Consider the following 26,317-nt stretch of genomic DNA (forward strand, 5'->3'; position numbering starts at 1 on the left):
GATGATCGAATAATAATGGCATTACAGTGGTTCCAGAACAAAAGCGCCCGCAGTGGATTTTCTGGAGCTATACCAACCGACAATGGGCCGGACCGAGTTCTGGAACAGTGTCTTCCTATGTTAGACAGCGAGGCACGTCCAGCCTGTGGTCGTGGGTCTGGGTCAAGGCGGCGCGCAGGTCGGGCTGGAGCTCGCGGTCAGAAGTCCGGGGCTGGAGCCCGGATCTTATCACAAGGGTAGAAAGAGGGGCGGAGGCGCTGGAGAGCTCCCGGGAGGCCGCGCGGGGCTGGCCAGCCAGCTAGCCGCACCCTCCCGGCCCCAGACGCCGGCAGGGCGGAGCCACGCGGCCGGAGCTCCGGCTCAGACGCGCGGCGCAGCGCGGGCTCGCGGCGGAGGCGTATGGGGCTACAACGGGAGCGGCTGCGCCGCCCGGCCGGGTCAACGTCGTGCGCATGCGCGGACCCGGCGCCATTTTGGTGGCCGGGAGCGGAGGTGATTCCACACTGAGGAGAGCGCGGCGGCAGGGGCGGCAGTGGCAGCGTTCGTGTGCTCGGGTCTGAATCACCGAGGGAGGAGGCGGTGGAGGAAGAGGTGGCAGCGGTGGCGGTGGTCGTAGCTGTGGCGGAGGAGGCGGGTACGAATCAGCTGCGGGCGGAGACATGGCCAACATCGCGGTGCAGCGAATCAAGCGGGAGTTCAAGGAGGTGCTGAAGAGCGAGGAGGTCAGAAATGAACTCCCGGACATCCCCCATCTCAGCCCAGGGCGGGAGGGCCCTCTCATCGGCGACCCAGACATCCCCGGTATCCCCCGGGCGGCTCCCTGCGGCCGCCCTTCTGCCTGTGGGGAAGCAGCAGTCTCCCCCTCCTCCTCCAGCTGCCCTCCCTCCCCAGGCCCTGGGATAGACGGTCTCGCGGGCGGGTGTCCGGGAGGAGCACGGTTTGGGGGGCAGGCGGGGAGGGGAGCACTCCTCGGCGGGATGTGAGCTCTAGAGAGAGACCCGAGGCGGTGGCAACAGCTGGAAGTGTGGATGTGGGGTGGAGAAGGGAGCAGGCCAAGCCTGAGAAAACCCGGGAAGTGGGTTGGGGGAAGGGGAGAGGTGGTAACTGGATCCGGGGAGCAGCGCAGCCCTGAGGCCCACACTTTTAAGGGTATTCTGGGTTATTGCCTGTCAGCCCTTTACTGTCCTTTCCTTAGGGAAGAAGCGACGAGAGTCCTTAAGTATTGATGAAAGAAGGACATTCAGAGTTACTCCCTCATAGCTGGGTGTTGGGAAACAAGGGGAGGCATAATGGAATAGTATCTTTTTGGGAGGTGGGAACAAGGGAATTTTTACTGGAGATATAGGAAATTAATTCCAAATTAGATCGTTATCTCTTTTCCACTTACCCTATTGCTAGGCAGCTTTTTTGCTATCTAAAGCTTTTTGACTGGTTTGGTGTATTAAATATTTTTAGGTAGGAAAAGATGATGGGGTGTATGAGCAGCATATTTCAAAATATTGTTTACAAGTCATAGGTCAGAGTCTCTCCTAAGACAATACCTCTGTGACTCTTCTGCTGTGAAACTTCATTATGATGTCCCTCATAGTTAGCTGATTGTTACTTTTCAAAAAATAAGCAAATTAAAAACAAGGGATTTTACCAGATAAATACATGGTTTTATTTCATTGAGTGAGTAAGTTTATTTTGGCATAAAAGATCATAGCACAACATAATATATATATATATATATTTTAAAATTGTCTTCTCCGCTTTTGAGTCCTGAAGCATTTTTACACATTATGCTGGCCATCTTTTTTTATATAAAGTATTCAAAATGGACTAGTAATATGAATCAAAACTATGCAATTATTAGTATAGTTTTTCATACCAAAATTAGTGAAAATGCCAGGTGTTTTTCTGATTGTTATTGAATTTAACAACAACAACAAAAAATCCTGCAAGTGATTTTTTTTTTTTTTTAAGATTCACATTTTTTTTTCCAAGATTATTGCTATTTGTTTTTTCTCTTATGGCATGTATTTTGATAATGTCAGCAATGATTTGTGAAATTCAACATTCTAAGTATGTGGTGAGTAATAGTAAGTCTGATCTACAGTGATCATGTACTTTTCCAAGTATACACATAAGAAAATGATTAAAAATAAAATGACATTTAAATAGACCTATTTAACATAGTAGTATATGCAGTGTGATTAGTTTTACAGAGCATGTGTATGAACTTTGACCTCTGTATTTGCTCATTTGCCAAAACTGAATGGAAGGATGACTTTGTATTTTTGTGGTACAATGCAGAAATAGTCATAAATGATTATACTAATAAGCATTGTAACAGATATTTTACTTTTTTAATAAGAAAATGTATTCTTATAGTTTACATATTTCTAATGAAAGATTGCAGCTAATATTGTCAACAGCCTCAAATATTCTTCTGTAGTAAGGTTGCACAGTTCTGAAACTTATGGATTTATAATGCTTTTTTAGAAATGATAAATTACTGTTCTGGTAATCCCTGTGGTCTCTGCTTTATGTGAGGTGACTTTTCACAATGATATCTTAGTACTTGAGTTGAAGATTACCAGAAATTCTTATATTGTTATGGTAGTATATATTATTATTATACTAGTACTATTCTTTAAGAATCACAGTGTATCAGAAAAATGAAAGAAAAACAAATAGACTTTTTTTTTTTTTTTTTTTTTTTAAGAACACTACTTGTGTAAATCTGGAAGGAAACTTCTTCCAGGAAGTTGCAAAGAACATTTAGGAAAGGATCAGATAATTTAATCTTGGAATAAATATAACCAATAAATAGCCTTATTTTATTTTTTCATGGATATTTTAGTGGGCCCAGTTTTATAAGTAGATTATATGGAATAGTCTCAACTCAATGAAGTCCATATATATTTTCTTTGAGTAAAGGTAATATTTTGAGTGGCTGATCAAATAAATATTTAATCATATCACCTGATGTAACTCTCTAGTTTACTAAAGTTTAATTCATGTGCATGTGTTTACTAAGAGTAAATTGATTTGAGATTTTTATTTTATTTTTTGGGGCCTTTTTGTGCCTTTGTCAGTTAGGTGATGTTTCATGAACCTAAGAGGTTATAAGTGCTGGGCATGATGGCACATGCCTGTAATTCCAGCGGTTCATGATATTTAGGCAGGAGGATTGCAATTCAGAGCCAGCCTCAGCAAGTTAGTGGGGCCCTAATCAACTTAGCAAGACCCCGTCTCAAAAAAAAAGAAAAAAATAAAGGCTGGGAATGTGGCGCAGTGGTTAAGTGTCTCTGGTTTCAATTCCTAGTCCAAAAAAATTAAATTAAATGTAGCCTCCAAGATTGATCAGATTATGTTATATGTATATATGTATATTATGTTATATGTATATGTAGCATAATGAATCCCACTACTATGTATAATTATAATGTAAAAAGCAAGGTGCAGAAAAGAATGGAAGAAGTTACCATTTATGTCAAAAGGGGGAAAATGTATATTTTCCATTAAAAGTCAAAAGATTCATAAGAAACTGATAAAATTGGTTGCTTCTGTTTAAGGGAATAGGGTATTTGTTTACAGGGCATAGACCTCTTTTGAATTTTGAATCATGTGAATGTTATTTACTCAAAATAAATGAAAGTACCATCTAGCTCTCTTTTTTGTAAGATAGTATTTAGAAATTCATCTTTTATCTATCAGATTTTTATTTTTAAATATGACTCTGAGGGACTGGGGTTGTGGCTCATCCATAGAGCACACGCCTAGTGCATGTGAGGCGCTGGATTGGATCCTCAGCACCACATATGAATAAATAAATAAAAAATAAAGGTATTGTGTCCACCTACAACTAAAAAAAAAATGACTCTTAATTTTAAGTAATGGTCCAAAGTTGCTGCAATGGAAAATTGATTTAAAGTGTATTTTACAGTTTTATGAGTTGTTATATAGGTGAATTCTTTCTTTCTTTCTTTCTTTTTAATAGTACCAGGGATTGAACGCATGGGTGCTTAATCACCAAGCCACATCCTCAATCCTTTTTTATATTCTATTAGAGACGGGGTCTTGATGAGTTGCTGAGGCTGAGTTGAACTCATGATCTTCCTGCCTCAGCCTCCTGAGTCCCAGGGATTATAGGTGTGCAGTACTGTGCCCCGTGCCAATTTTTTTTCCCCCACCATGGGTCTGGGGATTGAACCCAGGTCTTAGTATATGCTAGGCATCTCTACCACTGAATTATATCCCCAATCCTTTTAATTTTATCTATGTATCTATGTATGTATTTTAATATATAATACTAAGTATATAATATTTAAATTATATGCATATATATTTTATACGTTACGTGTGTATATGTACACACACACATATTTTAGTACTGGGGATTGAACCTATAGGTGCTTTACCACAGAGCCACATCCCCATCCCTTCTTATTTTTTATTTTGAGACAGTATTTCACTATGTTGCTTATGGCTGTTCTTAATTGCCAAAGCTGACCTTGAACTTGCAGTATTCCTGCCTCAGCTTCCGGGTCACTGGGATTTCTGGTGTATTCCACTGTGCTTGGTTTGGTTTTTGTTTTTGTATTTATTTATTTATTTTTGGTTTGGGGATTGAACTTCACCACTGAGCTGCATCTCTAGTCCTTTTTAGTTTTTATTTTGAGACAGGACCTCACTAAGTTGCTTGGACTGACCTTGAATTAACAATTTTCCTGCCTCAACCTCTCTAGTAGTTGGGATTACAGACATATGCCACCACACCCAGCTATTGCTAATTGCTAAGTACAGGTCTTTGAAGTAGGTTTCTTGTTTCTTAGATAGATGGTTGAGAATCAGATAATTTAAATTATTTGCACACTACAGCTTTTAAATTTGGATCTAGGTCTGTTTGTGTTTATATTGTTCCACACTGTCAGGACTTGCAAGGATAGGCATACTTTTAATTATTTAAAAATAATTTAGCCTGGTTTGAATTACTGGTTAAATGATTGAAATATAACCTAATTTAATGTCAGTTTAAATTTATTGAAATAAGTTGTAACTGTAATTTAAGGATTAACTTACATTTCATAGTACAGAATATTTGATCATTTGAGACTCATTGAAGTAACATGCCCTTAGATCAGTGTACATACATTTTTTTTATAATGTAATATGATACCTGTAGTTTTTTCATATTGTAGATGTACTTTGCTAACATTTTGTAGTTTTCTCATAGGGAATGTTTAAACAAATTGTTTTCCTAAAAATTTCTTGTGAGTTTTTTTTTCCTTCAACATTTAAGTAGTTTCTTAAAAATCATTTTAAATTTAGATTATATAGAAGCAGTTGCAAGTCTACAAGAAAGTCTTTTGGTTTCTTAACTTTGAAACTATTGACATTTTAGGAAGATTATTATTATTGGTGAATTGCTTACCCCTATACATTAACAGCTTATAGGATGTATAGCATCATCTCTGACTTTTTTTTTTGTACTGTGGTTTGAACTCAAGGGTGCTTACCTCTGAGCCACATTCCTAGCCCTTTTCATTTTGAGAGAGGGTCTTGCTCAGTTGCTGAGGCTGGCTTTGAACTTAGGATCTTCCTGCCTCATCAGCATCCTGAGCTTCTGGAATTACAGGCATGCAACATCACACAAGGCTAGTTTAGAAGAACATGTAAGACAGTTTATGTATGTAAGATAGTTAATGTATGTAAGATATGCATTGTATTGTCTGTCTAAAGGATGGACAAGGTATAAAAAAATCTGGCTTTGAATATTTTGTTTTTGTTTTCAGAAGTTTAAGCTTACCATATAGTTGTAGCTGGACACAATACCTTTATTTATTTTTATGTGGTGCTGAGGATGGAACCCAGCATCTCCCACGTCCTAGGCAAGCACTCTACCACTGAGCCACAACCCCAGTCCATGCTTATTCTTTTTACTGTTTTTCTTTTAAACATTTTTCTTTTGGTGTGGTGTTGAAGATTGAACCCAGGGCCTTTGCACATGCTAGGCAAGTGCTCTACTAGTGAGCTACGTCTCCAAGCCCTTCCTTTGATATAAAGGAAAGAAGGTAAAATCATATGCAAAATATGGTGTAACGAGAGTTTTGAACACTTTTCTTGAGTAGAAATTATTTTTTCTTTTAGCATTTATATAAGTTATATTTCTGTGTAACTTATTTAAATAGTGTACCTTAAGGTTAGCTTATAGATTGGGTTAAAAAATCAAATCCTGTGGAAGTAATACTTTTAGACTATATTTCATATTTTGCTTTACCATTAAAAAGTGGGGCTTGGGGGCTGTAGTTCAGTGGGTAGAGCACCTTCTTAGTGTGTACAAGGCCCTGAGTTCTATCCCCAGCAACTACAAAAAAAAAAAAAAAAATTAGGTACTGCGAATGCATGGTTTGGGAATTCTGTGGATATATTTTCTTGAACTGATTTTTTTTTTTGTACCAGGAATTGAACCCAGGGGCATTTACACTGAGCAACATCCGCAGACTCTCCCCACTTCTTTTTTTTTTTTTCCTCATACCAGGGATTGAACTCAGGGGCACTTGCCACTGAGCCACATTCCCAGCCCTATTTTGTTGCTTAGCACTTTGCCATTGCTTGAGGCTGGCTTTGAACTTGAGATCCTCCTATCTCAGCCTCCAGAGCTGCTGGAATTACAGGTGTGAGCCACTGCATCCAGCTTGTATTTTATTTAGAGACAGGGTCTCAATTGAGTTGCTTAGTGCCTTGCTTTTGCTGAGGCTGGCTTTGAACTCAAGATCCTCTTGCCTCAGCCTCCCTAGCCACTGAGATTTCAGGGGTGCGCCACTGTGCCCTATTTGAGTTAAGTTCTAAAGGGAAGTTAAGACTGGCCTCACATTTCAGGAAACAGTTTCAAAGGAATTATAGGAGTACAGGAATGATCTGTAGGTACCTGAATCAAAATTAGTGAGCAGAGGGATTATAAGATTTGTCTAGAAATACATTTACGTATTTAGAAAGGTTGCACAGCTCTTATATACTCAAACATAGTTGTGCAATTACATCATGTTATTTTTGGAGAAAAACTGCCCTTTTTCATTTCAAAGTAAAAGATACATACAGTAGAGTTTCTAGTATCCAAATCAAGAAACAGAATGTTACCAGCCCCATAAGGCTTTTCCTACACAGTTATTTTCTTGATTTCTAATATTACAGATTAGTTTTCAGTATGTTTGAATAAAAGCACAGATATGAGTATATATTATGTGACTTTTGTTTTTGAAAGTTTTCAAAAGATGCCTTTCAATATCTTGTTTAATAATGGCTGGGTGTTATACATGCTGGTAGTCCCAGCCATTGGGGAGGCTAAGGCAGGAGGATCAAAAGTTTGAGGCCAGCTTGGGCAACTTGGTGAGAACCTGTCTAAATAAAAAGGGAAGGGCTCCAGCACTCCTGGCCTCAGTACTCAAAAAGATAAATAAATCAAAATACAGTAAGTGTCATAGAAAAAGGCCAAAATATATTGAATTTTAGCGCCAAATTTTTGGGCCAAATTCTTTCTTTATAAGAGAGGAATCCAAAGGTTGGTTGTTGCTTAGCAACATAGAACTGTTAATGATGAATCCAGGGTTTTTGTATACCAATTTACTTCAGATGTAATAAAGAGATGTATTGTGGAACTATCCTTTGTATAAATAGTACCATAAAAGCTGAATGCTAATAAGACTTCATATGAAAGAGGGTGACAGCCTGGGGATGTAGCTCAGTGGAAGAGTACTTGCCTGGCATGCTTGAGGGTCCTGGGTTTGATCCCCAGCACCAAAAAAGAAAGAAGATGACAAATGAATATTGAGTATTTAAATGTGTCCTTTATTTTCTTCTCTCTCAAAATAAGAACTTCAGCTTGCCAAGAGGCAGAGATATTTAGTCTCTGAAATATAGTAAATGTAGTGATTTAGAGTGCAGGTTTCTAGATTTTAATTCGAGCCTTTTTCTACCTGAGTACTGATTTTTTTTTTTTTTTTTTTTTTTTTGGTACTGGGTTTTGACCCAGGGGCACTTAAGCACTGAGCCACATATCCAACCCTTCTTATATTTCACTTAGAGACAGGGTCTCACTAAGTTGCTTAGTATCTCACTAAATTGCTGGGGGTGGCTTTGAATTTGAGATCCTCCTGCCTCAGCCTCCTGAGCTTCTGGGATCACAGGCATGTGCCACCATTGCCTGATATGAGTACTGACTTTTTTTTTTTTTTTTTAATACTTTTTTTAGTTGTAGATGGAATACAATACCTTTATTTTGTTTATTTAATTTGTGTGATGTGGTGCTGGGGATTGAACTCAGAGCCTCATGGATGCTAGGCAAGTGCTGTACCACTGAGCCACAACCCCAGCCCAAGTACTGACTTTTTTTTTTTTTTTTTTGAGAGAGAGAGAGAATCTTAACATTTTTATTTATTTATTTTTTAGTTTTTGGTGGACACAACATCTTTGTTTGTATGTGGTGCTGAGGATCAAATGCCAGGCGAGCATGCCAGGCGAGCGCGCTTGCTACCGCTTGAGCCACATCCCCAGCCCCCAAGTACTGACTCTTATGTCTCAATATTTTATCTAATGAATCTATGAAACCAGGTGAGGGTGGTTAGGCTGAGGCAAGAGGATAGCAAGTTCAAGGCCAACCTCAGCAAGGACTTAGAGAGACCCTATCTCAGAATGTAAATAAGAAAACTGGGATGTGGCTCGGTGGTTAACTGACACTGAATTTATTTCCCAGTACTTAAGGAAAAAGAAAGAACACGTGGGAAGTGTAAATGTATATAGTGCTTAGAGAACAATGTTTGGGATATATTAAATTTATATAGTGAATGGATAGCTGTTAGATGTGAAATTTAGCTGTTTTCATATTCTGCAGCTTATTGTTCTGGATTATGAATGTTACCTTCAATGGTTTAGTGATTGCTAAATGTGAATATGACTCAAGAAAAGATTCAGGATTAGGGCTAGAATACTTTTTTTTTTTTAAGATGTTGATAGACTTTTATTTTATTGATTTATTTATATGTGCTGCTGAAAGTTGAACCCAGTGCTTCACACATGCTAGGCAAGTGCTCTACCACTGAGCCACGATCCCTGCCTCAGGGCTAGAATACTTAAAAAAATTTTTTTTTCAGTGGTACTGGGGAAAGGAACCCAGGGGCACTTTAGTGCTCTAGACCTTTTAATTTTATTTGTTTATTTTTGGGTATCAGGGGATTGAGCCCAGGGACACTTAACCACTGAGCCACATCCCCAGCCCTTTTAATTTTTATTTTGAAACAGGGTCTTGCCAAGTTGCTTAGGTTCTCACTTCATTGCTGAGGAGGTCTTTGAGCTGTTGCAATTACAGGGTGTCATTGAACCCAGCCCTTTTTAATTTGAGACAGGGGCTTCCCTACAGTTTCTGAGGCTGGCCTGAAACTTGTCCTTCTGCCTCAGCCTTCCCAGTTGCTAGGATTATAGGCATGTACCACCATGCCTGGCTAGGGCCAGAATATTTCTGATAGTATTTCTTGGTCTTCTGTGTGCAAAAACCCATGGGGCTGGTGGCCAAAGGGAATACAAAGGGATATATGTGGGTCTTGTCAGGGTGTTAAATTGAAAAAAAGTTTGTGTAAAAATGTTACCTTTACAAAAGAAAAGTTTATTTGGGAGGCTTTCAATAGAGTTTTGGCTTTCTTTCTGGAACTGGACCAAGGAATCCAGATTGTAATCCTATGGTATGTAATTCTGGACCTGAGGGTAAGGGATTTCAAAATTGTGTTTTGGGTTGGGTGTATGTGGCACATACCTGTATGCAATAGCTGCTCTGAAGGCTGAGGCCAGCCTTGGCAATTTAGTGAGACCCTGACTCTAACAAAGAGGAGAGACGGGGGGTTATATAGCTCCAGTGATAAAGTGCCCCTAGGTTCAATCCCTGGTACCACCACCACCACCAAAAAGAAAAGAAAAGAAAAAGGATCTTATAAACCAGAACACAGCTGGTCACATCCATTTGACATCCCTATTGTTGTGTAATTGTGATTCTCAAAAGGTGGGAGAACTTCATTTTATTCAAAATCTTTTGGGGGGCCTGTGGATATAGTTCAGTGATACTTAGGAGGCCCTGGGTTTGATCCCCAGTAGTTTGCTTTAAAAAAAAAAAATCTCTTTTCCTCTTTCCTCTCCTAGGTTCTTTGCTTTTACTTCATAGACCAGAAAGTTTCAGCCCTGAAACAATTAAGTAACTTTCCTTTTTTTAAAAATATTTTTTAGTTGTTGATGTACCTTTATTTTGTTTATTTATATGTGATGCTGAGAATTGAACCCTGTACTTCACACATGCTAGGCAAGTGCTCTACTAGTGAGCCACACACAACCCAAGCTCCAGTAACTTTACCTTTTGAAACCTAGCAATCCACTAGTATGAGAACTTGTTGGTGGCACAGGATTTTGAAATTAGGTCTTTCCTTTCAGACATTGCTGGTATTGTAAAAAGAGTAACTTATACTCAATATCTGTTTCTTGCTTTTTGAGGCAAGGGTGGTACTGGGGATTGAAGCCAGGAGTGCTTTACCAACAGAGCTACATTACAGCCCTTTTTATTTTTTATTTCGAGAAAAGCTGTCGTTAGTTAAGTTGCTAAGGGTCTTACTAAATTATTGAAGCTGGTCTCACTTGTCATCTTCTGTTTTAGCCTCCCGAGTTGTTGGTATTACAGGCATGCACCACATATTTATGTTTTTATAGTGTCTTTGATTTTTGAAAGTCTAAAAAACTTTTTGTAATTATAATATACATCTATAACTTTTCCTCAGCATTTATAAAAATTGTGATTTCCTATTGTTCTAGTTCTTTATTTATATATATCAGTTCTGGGAATTGAACCCAGGGGTTCTTTACCATGATCCCTCCCCTCCTCCACACACTTTTGAGACAGTCTTGCTGTTTCTGAGGCTTGCCTTGAACTTGTAAACCTGCTGCCTCAGCCTTGTGAGTTGGGATTATTTGTGCCACTGTCAGACTTTATTAAAGTACTTATTTTATTATTAGTAATTTTATTTATTTATTTACTTCTGCTCCTGATAGACTGTCATTAAGCTCCTTGAGAACTTTTATTTATTTATTTTCTTTTCAGCAAGTTGCCTAATAGTAGTAGTAGGCGTGATATCTTAAAGGATACTTGCCCCAAATCTTCAATGGGTATTCAACCGCAGCCCGCCCCAGTACTGTGGATTGAACGCAGGGGCACTCTATTACTGAGCTACATCCTCAGCCCTCCCCCCTTCCTTTCTTTTTGAGATAGGGTCTCACAGAGTGGCTGAGGATGACCTTGAATTTGCAATCTTTGTCCCATTCCCTCGAGTAGCATTACAGTGTGGGTCGCTGTTCCCCAACTTTTAGGTATCAAAATTTTTGGAGCTGCTGGGGAAAGAGGTTTTATTTTTGTTTTGTTTTGTTTGGTACTGGGGATTGAACTCAGGGGCACTGGACCACTGATATACATCCCCAGCCCTATTTTGTATTTTATTTAGAGACAGGGTCTCACTGAGTTGCTTAGCACTCCACATTGCTGAGGTTGGCTTTGAACTTGCAATTCTCCTGCCTCAGCCTCTGGAGTCGCTGGGGTTATAGGCATGCACCATCGCACCTGGCAGGAAAGAGGTCTTTTTGTAAGTTTAGCATAGGCCTTTCTTTTTTTTTTTTTTTTAAACCTTTATTGTTTATTTCTTTCTTTTTTTTTTTTTTTTAATGTAGTAGGTAAACGCTCTACCACTGAACCACAACCCCAGCCCCGTAATTGCAAGTCTTTCTGTAATCTTTGCTCTGGGTGATTTTTTTAGACTTCTTTGTTTCAAATGAACTATTCTCTTTGGAATTGTCATAATTGTGAGTTGTCTAATGTTATTGCTTTTCAGTTGCTGATAAAATATTTTGTACTTCCTTTCTTGCTGTATAGTTCCTTAGTTTTGTAAAGATGTGCCCAGTTAATGCATCAATCTATTAGAGGTATTTCCAATTTCTTTCCTTTCTTTTTAAAATTTTGGTACCAGGGGTTGAACTCAGGGGTGCTTAATCACTGAGACATGTCCCCAGTCCTTTCTTTTTAATTTGAGATAGAGTCTTGCAATTTGCTTAGGGCCTTGCTAAGTTGCTGAGACTGGCTTTGAATTTGTAATCCTCCTGCCTCAGCCTCCCAAGCCACTAGGCTATTTCCAGTTTCTTGCTGGTGCACATATGCAAGAATTTTGGGTTATATGTGTGAGAGTGGTATATACTGAGTGCTCATTGGTGTTTGTTGAAATTTAAGATTGTTGTGTTTCAGACATTTTTTGGTCTCTGGATTTAGTTATAAGCTAGGTAGCTAACTTGCTTGCTTGCAACTTCCTTCCTTCCTGGAAGTGTTGGGGATTGAACCCATGGCCTTGTGCTTGCTGTCAAGTGCCCTGCCACTGAACTATAAATTACAATAAAGGTTATCTATACTTTGATTATGTACTTAGGTATTTACTTTGTTAGGTGCTTTATCTCCAGCTGCCCATAAAGAGTCACTGAGAGCAGAGACCTAACGTTTCATTCTCCTTTTCTTAGCAAATTACTGGTAAGCAAGAAGTACTTCTTTTCTTGAACCAGTTAGGGATTTTCTTAAGCTCCAGGGACTGTATCTCAACCACCACGAAGGTAATATCTTTTAATATTTATTAATTTTTTTTTTGTATTGGACACAATACCTTTATTTATTTTTATGTGGTGCTGAGGTTTGAACCCAGGGCCTCACATGTGCTAGGCAAATGCTCTACCACTGAGCCACAACCCCAGCCCAGGTAATATCTTTTGTCTTCCTTGAGACTAAAAGGATTGAATATTTTGATAAAGATTGCCTCCAGGTCAAGTTGGATTTCTGTTCCATAGATCTTAATTTGGGATAATGGAATATTCAAGTCACCTAGGAAGTATTGGCACAGTGGTGCACACCTGTAATCCCAGGGGCTCTGGAGGTTGAGGCAGGAGGATTGCAAGTTCAAAGACAGCCTCAGCAATTTAGCGAGGTGCTAAGCAACTCAGTGAGACCCTCTCCCTAAATAAAATACAAAAAAACGGTTAGGGATATGGCTCAGTGATTGAGTGCCTCGAATTTAATCCCTGGTACAAACAAAACAAAACAAAAACTGGGAAACAGCTGGGCACTGCGGCCCACACCTGTGGTCACAGTGAGTTGGGAGACTAAGGCAAGATGATTGCAAGCTCAAGATGGCCTCAGCAATTTAGCAACACTGTCTCAAATAAGTGAGGGAAGGGGACCCTAAGGATGTAGCTCAGTGGTGGAGTGTCCCTGTTTAGTTCATAGTGCCCAGAGGAAAACAGCTGGCAAGCAAGATGGTGAGAAGGGAAACTTTTGCTTAAATTTGTAGTTGTCCCCTTTGAAAATCTCATGGGACATTTATTTAGTATATATAACATCTGGTTTTGTTTTGTTTGATTTCTGATACTAGGAATTGAACCTAGGGCCTTATATATGCTAGGGAAGTGCTCTACCCCTGAGCTATACCCTGGTCCTTTATGTGATATATGTATCCTTTTGTGGCTTTTGTTTGTTTGTTTCATTTTTTTTAGCTTACATTATTTCTCATTATCAGGTATTTATCAGATGCCATTTATGTTAGTGAAACAGACATGGTCCTTGGTATTATCTTATGGTCCAATAAGGCAGTGAGATAACAAACATCTAATTATAGGTATTTGTATAGTTTAAGGGGAGCAATAGGGGTTGGGTAACATAATCTCATGGAGGGAGTATTTTAGGAATAATCCTTTCACTGATAGAGGATAAATTGGAATTGACCTAGTCATATATTAGGATGATCATCCTTATATGCATAAAGATAGCTGGTATTCATTATATAATGAAGAATGGAGAACGATTTTATTGCTTTTTTTCTTTTAAATGAATAGCCAATTTCTCTGAGTATAAAAACAACACATTTGCTTATTACAGAATTTTGGAAAACAAAAGAAATTACAATAAAGGTTATCTGTAATTCCATCCCTACAGATAATCCTTTTCTTTAACAGATTTTATCTGTGAGCTAGGTTGTTTGTGCATATGTATAGTTTCAGCTACTTGGGAGGCTGCGTTGGGATGGTTGATTGAGCACAGAGTTGGAGACCAGCCTGGGCAATGTAGTGAGACTCCCATCTCAATGAAAATTTTCAAACATAGAGATACAACTTAATTTTGGTACTTTCAAGTCTAATTTTTTCTTTTGAAGTACTAGGGATTGAACCCAGGAGTGCTCCACCATTGAGCTACATCCTTAGGGCTGCTGCTTCCGCCTTTTTTTTTTTTTTTTTTTTGGTGAGGGACAGGGTCTGCTGAATTGTTGGGATTACAGGTGTGCACCACTGTGCCCAGCTCAAGTCTGTAATTTTTAATATGTTTTTTTAGTTGTTTCTTTAGTAGACTCTGATCTTCACAAAGATAAGTGTCATGGTTCATCTATCTTTTCTTCATCAGTGCCAGGCAATCCTTAATTTATTAACAAATATTTGAGGGCTCTTTATGCTGGGCATCACAATATGTACTGGGGATACAGTGTCAGAAAAATAAACATTTGAAATGCAGTGCAGAGAAATGGAGTAATATTGTATAGGTGAAATGAATCAGTTACTTAAAAATATTTTTTTTGTAGTTGTAGATAGACAAAATGTTTTTATTTTTATTTTTTAATGTGGTGTTAAGGCTTGAACCCAGTGCCTCACACATGCTAGGCAAGCATTCTGCCACTGAGCTACAGCCCCAGCCTCTGAATCAGTTACTTTTGATTGGGTATCAGAAAAGTCTTTTCTAAGATTTTAGGCTTAATTTGATATCTGAATGACAAAGCCATGTCTCTAGAGGGAAGAATATTCTAAATTAGTGGAAACAATGTCAAGATCTTAAAGTAGAATATGAGATTGCTTTGTTTAAGCAACAAACATTCTGGGTGGAGTATTGTGAGCAAGGAAAGAGTATGGTAAAAGATGAAGCTGGAGATGTAGATGGGGAGTCAGATCATATTAAACTTTCTAAAATCCAAATTCCAGGATAAAGAATTTGGATTTTAAGTGACTCTGAACACCATTGGAGTGTTTAAAGCAAAGGACAAGTTGTGTGTGTGTGTGTGTGTGTGTGTGTGTGTGTGTGTGTTTAAACTTATCATTATTACCTGTGTGAGACAGATGCTGGGGATTAAACTCAGGTCCTCATGCATGCCAGGCAGGCATTCTGCTACTGAACTATACATCCCCATCCTAAGATTGTGTTTTTAATAAGATGACTATGGAGAATGAATTGAGACTGAATATCTCAACAAGAGGTAAGGAGAGTGAGGAAAAAGGATCTAAGAGTTAGGGACTGAGTTTGCTGGATATAACAAAAAGAAATGAGTAGTGGTTTATATAAGAAAAGTTTGGGCCAGCTGAGGTGGTACATGCTGAGGCAGAAAGATCAAAAATTCTAAGCCAGTCTGGGTAACTAAGGTGGACCCAGTTTCAAAATAAGAGGGCTGGTGATGTAGTTCATGGTTAGAGTGCTAGCCTAGGGTGTGCAAAGCCCTAGGTTCAATCCCCAGGACCCAACACATACATCAAAAAAAAAAAAAAAAAGAAGAAGAAGAAAGAACAAAGAAAGAGAAAGAAGTAGAATCTGGAGAAATGTATTCCAGGATTGTTTGGTTGGGGACTTTGCAGTGTTACTGCATCTTTTTTTTTTTTTTTTTGTACCAGGGATTGAACTCATGTACACTGGACCACTAAGACACATCCCCAGCCCTATTTTGTATTTTAATATTTAGAGACAAGGTCTCACTGAGTTGCTTAGCACTTCACTATTGCTGAGGCTGGATTTGAACTTATAATACTCTTGCGTCAGCCTGGGATTATAGGCTTGCACCATTGAGCCTGGCCTGCATCTGAGATTCAGTTTACCATTCTTATAGGGTGTGACTTTTGTTGTTATATTTTCAAAATGGGGCTGAGGTTGTGGCTCAGCGGTAGAGTGCTCCCCTAGCATGGGCGAGGCACTGGGTTCTATCCTTAGCACCACATAAAAATAAAAACAAATAAAAATAAAGATATTGTGTCCAACTAAAAAAATATTAAAAAACAAACAAAACTTTCAAAATGGCTGCCAGAAGTCCCAACAAGATTTCTGTATTTTAGAAGGGGAATTGCAAAAATAAAGGCCAACTGTTTGTCTCCTTTTTTTGTTTGGTACCTGGGGGTACCACTGAGCCACATCCCTAGCCCTTTTTATTTTTTTGAGACAGGATCTCACTAAGTTGCTTAGGACCTTGCAAAATTGCTGAGGCTGTCTTTGAACTTGTTTGTGATCCTCTTGCCTCAGCCCCTGAATTGCTGGGGATTACATGCATGTGCCATTGCACCTGGCTTGTCTCCTTTAAAGGGCTTTCTCAGCCGTAGGTTTGATTCCTAGTACCAGAAAAAAAGAAAAGAAATTTGTTTTTGTTAGATTCAACCACTTGCTATTTTCCCAACTTAAAACCTATCAGTCTGGAAGTCTGGAGATAGGTTTGGCACACATAGAACACACATATAAACATGTGTGTATATTTATATATGATATATTTAAAGCCTAAATCTGTGATTTTAAGAGAAATTTGCAAGAAAAGGTGAGGTTCTATGATGAAGTACTGGTTTTTGTTCTGTGCCCTTTGTACATTTGAAGTTGAACTGAAGAGAACCAGCAGAGGATAAGGGGAGTGAATTATTAGTTGTTGTGTTAGGAAACCATGAGGTGTGTGGTATAACTGAAGTCAAGAAATGACAGTTTTAAGAAGACAGTGGTCTGCCTTGTCATGACCATTGATCTTACAACATGGTGATCATTAGTGACCTTGACAAGTGTTATTATTGGAATGGTGAAGATGGATGTGTGAATGGAGTGGGTTACTGAAAGACTGTGAAGTTAGGAAAACGGCAACTATGGTTGGAGATTTTTCCTCTAACAGGAACAGGATGTTGATAAACAGGGGAAATTGATTATGTTAAAGAGTAATTACAAAGTCGCCCCCCCCCCCCAGATTGCCAGGGAAGGTGCAAAGTCCTTGAAAAGAACGGAGGGGATGATTTTCACAGAACAAGTGAAGGGATTAATCTTTAATAGGAGTAGACACTTAGAGCAATTGTAAATTTCATTTGGGACTTGTGGTCTTCATTTTAACATGAGACCAATTAATGATGGTTGAGTTGTCCGTGTGTCGTGTCCCCCTCCCCCCCCCACCCCCTTATTTCTTGTGGTGCTTGAGGAGAGCACATAGTTGTTGAGTGTTTTTTGGTTTGGTTTGGTTTGGGGTTTTTTTTTTTTGTTGTTATTTGGGAAATGAGTTAACTAGCTTTGGGGCTTTATATGAGTACCATGAAGGAAGAAAGCATCAAGGTTAAGAGTATTTTGCCAGAGAATGATTATAATAATATCCATGGAATCTAAACTAAATGAGGAGGGGCATTAGGACTTTTAAAAAATTTTTATTTAAAAAATATTTTTAGTTTTAGATGTTCACAGTACCTTTAGGTTGTTTATTTAGGTTTTTTTATGTGGTGCTGGGGATCGAGCTCAGTGCCTTTGCCTGCTAGGCAAGCACTTTACCACTGAGCCACAACCCCAGCCCACATTAGGACTTTAGAAGTGATTGATAATGAGGGAGAGGGGTCATGATGAAGCCAGTTAACACTAAGTTTGGAGTACTAAAGGAAGTGAACTTAGTCCAAGGAGATCAGGAATCTGGAAAATTTGGAATTGATTTTAGAAGTTGAGTTTTTGGTGGTACAGTTTTAGTTGACAAAATCAGGGATATGACCATAAGAATAAGAGTGTATAGCTCATTAATATCCATTAGAACATAAGACAATCCTATTTTTTGGCTTTTCTATTAGAATTTAGGGGGAAAAAATGTACAAAGGTGATGCTACCATCTTTCATCAGATAGCAATTGATATCAGCCTTTTTTAATTATACAGGATTTAAATGTATATACTAATTTGTATTTTTTCTCTAATTTTTTTTAAAGAGAATTTTTTTAATATTTATTTTTTAGTTTTTGGTGGACACAACATTTTTATTTTATTTTTATGTGGTGCTGAGGATCGAATCCAGTGTCTCGTGCATGCCAGGTGAGCGCGCTATAGCTTGAGCCACATCCCCAGCCCCAACTCCTCTAAATTTTTATTGTGTTTTCTTCATGGCATTAAATATTCTTTTGAGGTGGCAGTAAACTGAGGATAAAACTCAGGAGTACTCCGCTACTGTGCCACATCCCTAGTCCTTTATTTTTTATATGGAGACATGGTCTTACTAAATTGCCTAGGCTGGCTTCAAACTTATGATTTGCCTTTAGCCTTCCTTTAGCTGGAATTACAAGCATGGGCCATCACATCTGGCTTCAAATACTCTTTTAAAGACTATATTACCTGACTTAACCATAAGTTGTTTATATTTCTCCGCTACATAATATTGAATGTAGATCTTCACATATTTTTTTTTCTTTTTTTATAATGGGGATTGAACATGAAACTTTACTGCTGAACTACATCCCCAGCTGTCTTAATTTTTTTGAGACAGGATCTTGCTGCCAAATTGCCAAGGCTAACCTTGAACTCTCCTGCCTTAGCTGTGTGAATAGCTGACACAATATTTTTAATTTTTACCTGAGTTTATATTCCTAAGATATATTTCCTGAAGAAAAATTACTAGGTTATAGTATTCATGTATGTACATGTTTGGTGCTAGGGATTGAACCCAGGGTGCTTTACCACTGGGCCACATCCCCAATCCTTCTTCTTTTTATTTTTATTTCGATAACAGGGCTTTGCTGATTTGCTGGGGCTGGCCTCCAGCTTACAATCCTCCTGCCTTAGCCTCCTGAGTTGCTGATACTACAGGCATGTGCCACTGCACCCAAATGTATTTGAACTTTTAATACTCATGTCCAAAGTGCTTTTTATTTATTTTTTATTTTTTCCAAAGTTCTTTTTAGAAAGCACTTTGTAAATTACCTTAGCACTGGCAGTATATCAGGCAGTCCAAGTCATCATATTCTCACTATTAATATATGCCGCAGTCTGCCTGGGCACAATTCAGGAGCCACTTGTCAAAAAGAAACTAACTTTATTTTTAGAACTACAAACGCCAAACAAAACAGCTCCTCAGGGAAAAAACCCTCAGAGCCCAACTGCCACCACCGCCTTCCACAAGCCTCTCCTCACACCAACCTCTCAACCTCCCACAATCCTCCTGCTCTTGAGGCCGATTGGCTGGGTCGCGTGGGCGGAGCCAAAGAAGTCCCTCAATGAGCAGCTCCGTGGAGGAGCCAATCAGCTAGATGTTGCTGGGGCCGCTGTGAGCCAATCATCAGCTGGCAGTCTGAAGGGCAGGGAAACAGCCCAATGAACATCACCGCAGAGGAGCCAATCAGCTAGATGTTGCTGGGGCCACTGTGAGCCAATCATCAGCTGGCAGTCTGAAGCTTGCTGGCAGCTGGAAGTTTGCTGGGGCCCCTTTGGCTGTGGCTCTCAACAAATATATATATATATATATATTTTTAAGGTCAAACAGAAAAATCAGGGACTAGGGTGTATGCTCAGTGGTAGAGCAATTGCCTTGGGTCCATAAGGCTTATAGGTTCAGTCCCCAGCTCCCAGCAAAATCCAAATAATAACAGTAATAACAGCTGTCCTATTTTATCTATTTATCTTTTTCATATTTTATGTGTGCTGGGGATTAAACCTACCACCAATAAGCTATATCCCTAATCTCTTTCTGACTTTTTAACTTTTAATTAAGAAAATTTTCCAATGGAAAGGTTGAATGAACAGTTCATTTGTATTTCTACTATCTAGATCAAACAGTTGATATGACTGTTATGAATATAATTCATCATCAAACAATTTTAGCCTGCATTTCTTAAAAGTAACACTCTTGAATTCTTGAGCTCAACTGATACTCCTTCAGCCTCTCAAGTAGTTGGGACTATAGGTTTGTGCTACCACACCTGACTAAAAGTAAAATCACCTTTGTCATTCTAGTTAAGAAAATTGTTAATTCCTGATACCAAGTATTCCAAGTTCATATTCATTTTTCCCAATTAATATATTTTTAAAAAGTGTTTTATACCTTTTTAAAACATCAGGATCGCCTTAAAGTTTACAAACAAAAAATGTATTCTTGGGTCTTTTAAAATTTATGATAGTTCTCACCACACACCTTTCTTTTTTCCCCCTCACGTCATTAACACTGAAGCTACTGGGAGTTTAGTGTAAAGGTTTGATTAACTTCAGGTTAAACAGTTTTGGGCAAGATTTCAAGTGATGTTGTATACTTCATATTAAAGTACATTAGTGGGGCTGGGGATGTGGCTCAAGCGGTAGCGTGCTCAGCTGGCATGCGTGCGGCCCGGGTTCGATCCTTAGCACCACATACAAACAAAGATGTTGTGTCCGCTGAAAACTAAAATAAATAAATAAAATTTTAAAAAAATAAAGTACATTAGTATAAGTTGTTAAGGTTTGAATATGATGTGTCCCACAAAATCTCGTGTATGAGACAATGCAAGAAGGCTCAGAGGATATTATCCTATATACACGTGTACAGAGGAATGAGAAGTTGTGCTCTATTTGTGTAGAATATGTCAAAATGTATTCTACTGTCATATATAACTAATTAGAATAAATTTTAAAAATTATAACCTCCATATTCACTTAAATGGCATTAAATAGCATTTAAGTGCCCCCTCCCCCCAAAAAAAGGTTCAGAGGTGAAATGATTGTGTGCTGAGAGTCTTACCCCAATCCCTAAAGGATTAACTGAGTGGTGACTGAAGGTGGGTAGGATAGAGGAGGTGAGTCATTGGGGGTGTGGCTTTGGAGTATAAATTTTATGTCTGGCAAGTGGAGTGGCTCTCTGCTTTTGATCATCATATGAATTGTTTCCCTCTGCCACACTCTTCCACCATGATGTTCTGCCTCACTTATGCCCCAGGAAACGGAGCCAGCCTTCTGTGGATTGAGACCTCTGACTCCATGAGCCTCCAAATAAACTTTTCCTCCTCTATATTTGTGCTGGTCAGATCTTTTAATCACAGCAGCAAAAAAGACTAAAACATAAGTTATTGCTAGTGATGGCAAGGTTACTTGTTTAATTATTTGATTAAGATGGGGCCTGTGGGGTGGGGTTGTAGCTTAGTTGTAGTTTACACGCCTCACATGTAGAAGGCACTGGGTTCAATCCTCAGCACCACATAAAAGTAAAATAAAGGTATTATGTCCATCTACAACTTAAAATAAAAGATGTATTTAAAAAAAAGATGGGGGCCACGCAATTTCATACAATTTTTTGGTAAGCATGTGTATATAAGGTCTGGGGATGTAGCTCAGTTGGTAGAGTGCTTGCCTCGAATTCACAAGACCCTGAGTTCAGTCCCCAGCACCACCAAAGGAAAGAAATTTAAAAAAAAGATAGGAGAAAGAGTGAGCGTTTTTATTGTGGTTGTTTTTGGGGGTTTTGGTACCCAGGATTGAATTTGGCATATTTAATCACTGAATCCCATCCCAAGTCCTTTTTAATTTTTTATTTAGAGACAGAGTCTCACTAAGTTGCTTAGGGGCTTGCTAAGTTGTTGAGGCTGGCTTTGAACCTGCAGTCCTCTTGCCTCAGCCTCCAGAATTGCTGGAATTTCAGGCAAGCACCACCATGCCCAGCTTAAAGATGTTTTATTCCTTTTTGAACCAGCAAAAATTGTGGGATTAAAACTTTTATGTCCTGAAAATATCTTGTTCCCCAGCATCCTGTCACCTGATAAGTTAGTATTCACTTATGGATGATCCTTGCCTAAGTCAGTTATTTTATTGAGGGTTTTTACAGAAAGGTGGTTTTCCTAATTGTCAGCCTTAAATTTATTGAGTCAGAATTCTTCTGTAAAGAAGAATTTTCCATCATCAAATGGGGTGAAAATTACTTATTTTCAGAATAAAGATTTGGAATAATAGTCAACTCCAGTGGTGACAAACGATCCTTCTCCCATTTATTGTCACTGTGTGAATGCCTTGTCCAGCTCATGCCGTCATAAAAAAATACCATAGGCTGATTAATATAAAGTATATAAATTTATTTTCTTACTATCACATTGGGATTAGGACTTCAACGAATGAATTTGATGAGGTGCTACATAATTTAGTTTACAGTAGTGGACTTTTGGATTAAAAAAAATAGTGGTTTATAATTATTTGTAAGCATACTGTCTTACAGAAAACAATGTTTGAAGGAAAACTCAGATTATTCTCCTAATATTTTAAAATTTTTGTTAAAGCAAGAGAGGTGACACTTTAACACTGTTTCCCCCCTGTGTGATAATGATAGTGGTGGATATTGTACAGTTTTTCTGTTTCACTTTCTAGAAACTTTTCTGGGCACCCCCCCACATCCATTTCAGTAAATCTACACACGGCTTCCTCCCCCATTTTAGTAAAATGCTTAACAGTGTATTTTGCTTGATTGTAAGCATCAAGCATGAAAAACATTTGGTAAGAATTATTTTTTTTCTCCAGTAGTGGGCATTGAACTGAAGGGAATCTTATCACTAAGCTGCATCACCAACCCTTTTTATTTTATTAAATTTTGAGGCAAGCTCTTTCTGAATTGCTGAGGCTGGCCTCAGACTTGTGATTCTCTTATCTCAGCCTCCTGAGTTACTGGGATTATAGACATGTACTATCATGCATAGCTGTAGAAGAAATTTTATAGAGTATATATTTATTGAGTAAAAGTGTTCATGTAGTAAAAAATTCAAAAAGGTATAGAAAAAAAAGGGTACATACAGTTAAAAAATAAGTTTTCAACTTAGTGACTATTGACCTCTGTGTTCTCTGCTTTCTCCAGAGTCAATTTAGTGGTTTTTTTGGTCTTTATTTTTTCAGGATAGATCTAGTGTTAAACTCATGTGTCACATAACAAAGGTGTTTTGGGTCAAGAGTGAACCACATATATAAAGGTGGTCCTATAAGATAATATTATCTAGTGATTATATCATACATGCATTGTTCTGTATTTTGCTTTTTTGATTACCTATTTACCTTGGGGAATATTGCAAATTAGTGAACCAGAGACACTTTTTAAAAATAGAGCCAGATAAGTGATATTCTTTTGTATGGCTACCATAATTTATTTAGTGGTTCTGGCTAAGAGGCTTATCAAATTTATTTATCCAATGCTTAGTTAGGGTTTTGGAACCTTTTGCTATAATAAGTAGTGCTGTTTGCCTTTGATTTTTCTGCAGTTTGAATATGATTTGTGTTGTATCAGGTTTTTTTTTTAATGTTTATTATTGTTGAATTTTCTGAGCTTCCTGGATCTATGATTTGGTATCTCTTAATTTCGGGAGATTCTTAATTTTGAGGAATTTATTATTGCTTGAAATATTTCTTGGGCTGGGGATGTGGCTCAAGTGGTAGTGCGCTCGCCTGGCATGCGTGCGGCCCGGGTTCGATCCTCAGCACCACATACAAACAAAGATGTTGTGTCTGCCAAAACTAAAAATAAATATTAAAGAAAAAAAAAGAAATATTTCTTGTTTTTCTGGTATTCACAGTATGCCTTTTTTCAATTGTCTTACAGTTCTTGTAGGTACTTTTTTTTTTTTTCCTCCTCCTCTGTCTACTGGTCGTCATACCCAGAGCCTGTGCATGCTAGGCAAGTGCTCTACCCCAGCCCTCTGTTCTATCCTTTTCATTTCTTTTTTTCACATTTCAGTTTTGAAACTTTCTACTGACATCTCTTTAGCTGTATTTTCTCTACCAATAGCTCCATCAAAAGGTGTTCTTAATTTCTGTTGTACTGCTTTTGATTTTTAACATCCCCCCCCATTCCCCCGTCCCCTTTGGTGGTACTGGGGATTGAACCCAGGGCTTTGTGCTTACTAGGCAAGTACTGTACCATTAAGCTACATCTCAAGCCCTCTAACTTTTCCTTTTGACTCTTTTTTAAAAAAAAAATTATTAATATTTATTTTTCAGTTTTTGGTGGACACAACATCTTTATTTTTATGTGGTGCTGAGGATCGAACCCAGTGCCGTGCGTATGCCAGGCGAACACATTACCAATTGAGCCACAACCCCAGCCCACCTCTTGACTCTAATTTGAGTTTCTGTCTCTGCTTTCATTACCCCTTTGTTCTTGCATGTTGTCAGCTTTTCTTGTTGGAAAAATTAGGATATTCATCCTGTATTTTTAACATTTCTGCCATATTTCATTCTGGCTCTGTGGTTTTTATCTTCTAGTGTGCTTTGTAATTTTTTTTGTTGTTGTTGAAAGCTGAGTATGATGTATTGGGTAAAAAGAACTGAGATAAATAAGCCTTAAGAGTAATATTTTATGTTTATCTGACTAAGGGTTAGGGAGTGTTTGTTATTTGCTGTAGCTGCAGGTATCAGAGGCTAAAATTTCCCCTGGTGTCCTTGTTTTTGCCTCCCTTGTTGCCTTAGGAATTCCTTAGAAACTTCTTAAATTAGGTCTGAGACATGTAATCTGTTGTTATACAGGAGTCCTATTAATGGTAAGGTGTTAGGGGGATGGAAGGATTTTGTAGTCCTGTAATTGGGTTTGAGTCTGTTAATGAATCTATAAACCTGGGCTGTGACCTTCACAAATGCTTCTTTGTCAACCTTCCTCTTTAGGTAAAAATGTTAGGTGAGGCTAGAGGACTGGATTTTGGATATTTCCCTTCCTTCAGGTTTATTTGCTCTGGTAAAACTTGAGTTTGATAGACTCTGGTACCGTATATATTTTTTTGGTAGCTCTTGTTTAAAAGGACATAACAGAGCTGGGCACAGTGGTGTATGCCTATAATCCCCCAGGGACTCTGGAGGCTGAGACAGGAGAATTGCAAGTTTGAGACCAGCCTCAGCAATTTATTGAGAGCTTAAGCAATTTATCAAGACTCAAAATGAAAATAATAAAAAGGACTGGGGATATGGTTCAGTGGTTAAGTGCCTCTGGGTTCAATCCCCAGTAACAACAACAAAAAAAGAATGGATGGGCATGGTGGTGCATAGTGCATACTCGCCTTAGCTACTCAAGAGGATGGGGTGGGAGAATTCAAGTTCAAGGACATCCTGGAATTTAGTAATATCCTATCTCAAAGTAGAAAATAAAAAGGGCTGGGGATGTAGCATGTGCCTAGATTCTGATCTCCATATGGGGGTCTGGGAACTGAATGCTGTGAGCTTATTTCAAAATGGCTGCTTTTTTTTTCTCTCGCGCTGCCAGAAACAAAGGAATTTCTTTCCCATTTTCTGTGTGAGAACCTGATTGTAGTGGTCTTGGCAAAAAAAAAAAAAAAATACTAAAAAAATTTGGGAGCTTTAGTCTTTTTGAAGGGAGGAGGTAGTACCAGGGATTGAACCCTGGGCACTTAACCACTGAGTCATATTCCCCAGCCCTTTTACTTTTACCTTTTTTTTTTTTTTTTTTTGTACCAAGGATTGAACTTGGATACTTGACTACTAATCCACACCCCCAGCCCTATTTTATATTTTATTTAGAGACAGTGTCTCACTGAGTTTGTTTAGTGCCTTGCAGTTGCTGAGGCGGGCTTTGAACTCGGGATTCTCCTGTCTCAGCCTCCCAAGCCAGTGGGATTACAGATGTGCGCCACCATGCTTGGTTTACTTTTACTTTTTATTTTGAGACAGGGTCTTGCTAAATTGCTGAGGCTGGCTTTGCACTTGCGATCCTCATGTCTCAGCCTCCTAAGTTTCTGGGATTACAGGCATGTATCACAGCCAGCTAGTCTCATATTTGTTCTTTCTTTAGCCTACAAGCATTCTCCAGTTACTTCAGGGACATTACTCTGGTAGGAGTTCCCTCAAAGATTCTCATGAGCTTCTCCCTCTGCTTAAGTTGTGATTCTGTATATTCCCTTGTCTCTCCTATTTGGGATATAGCTCTTTGCCCTGTTGACTTCAGTTTTCTGATGGAGCTAAGAATTTTCATTTTCAGTTTTTTTTTAACAGGCTTACTTCTTCCTATGGGAGTGATAACTGCCAAGCTTTTTTAGGCTGGATCAGAAGCCAGAGGTCCACTTATTTACTTTTATTTGTAGTATTCAGTTAAATTGTACCACAGTTCTTGTAGATCCCTCAATTGTTGGGTTTTCCAGTTATTGGTTTTTCATTATATTTAATATTCAGTGATTTATATTATAATTTTTAGTATTTTTCCCTTTACCTATAATGAAATCATTTCCTTAGTTTCTAGGAGTGGAAATGATAGGGTAAAGGGTATGATAAA

General features: G+C 38.5%; 2 protein-coding genes across 3 annotated transcripts in view; one reads left to right on the forward strand and one right to left on the reverse strand.

Annotated features, from left to right (window-relative positions):
- LOC144366654 (uncharacterized) overlaps positions 1-670 on the reverse strand; it is a 37,289-nt gene extending 36,619 nt beyond the window's left edge. For both annotated transcript variants that reach the window (XM_078021200.1, XM_078021201.1), the window contains exon 1: positions 78-670. In XM_078021200.1, coding sequence (XP_077877326.1) covers positions 299-670 — 372 coding nt within the window. In that variant the 3' untranslated portion in view covers positions 78-298. The remainder of the gene's footprint in view (positions 1-77) is intronic.
- Positions 586-26,317, forward strand: part of Ube2k (ubiquitin conjugating enzyme E2 K) — a 71,099-nt gene continuing 45,367 nt past the window's right edge. Inside the window, exon 1 of the mRNA XM_005319928.4 lies at positions 586-722. Coding sequence (XP_005319985.1) covers positions 660-722 — 63 coding nt within the window. The 5' untranslated portion in view covers positions 586-659. The remainder of the gene's footprint in view (positions 723-26,317) is intronic.

The sequence above is a fragment of the Ictidomys tridecemlineatus genome, chromosome 9 (assembly GCF_052094955.1).
Source record: "Ictidomys tridecemlineatus isolate mIctTri1 chromosome 9, mIctTri1.hap1, whole genome shotgun sequence".
NCBI classification, from domain to species: domain Eukaryota; kingdom Metazoa; phylum Chordata; class Mammalia; order Rodentia; family Sciuridae; genus Ictidomys; species Ictidomys tridecemlineatus.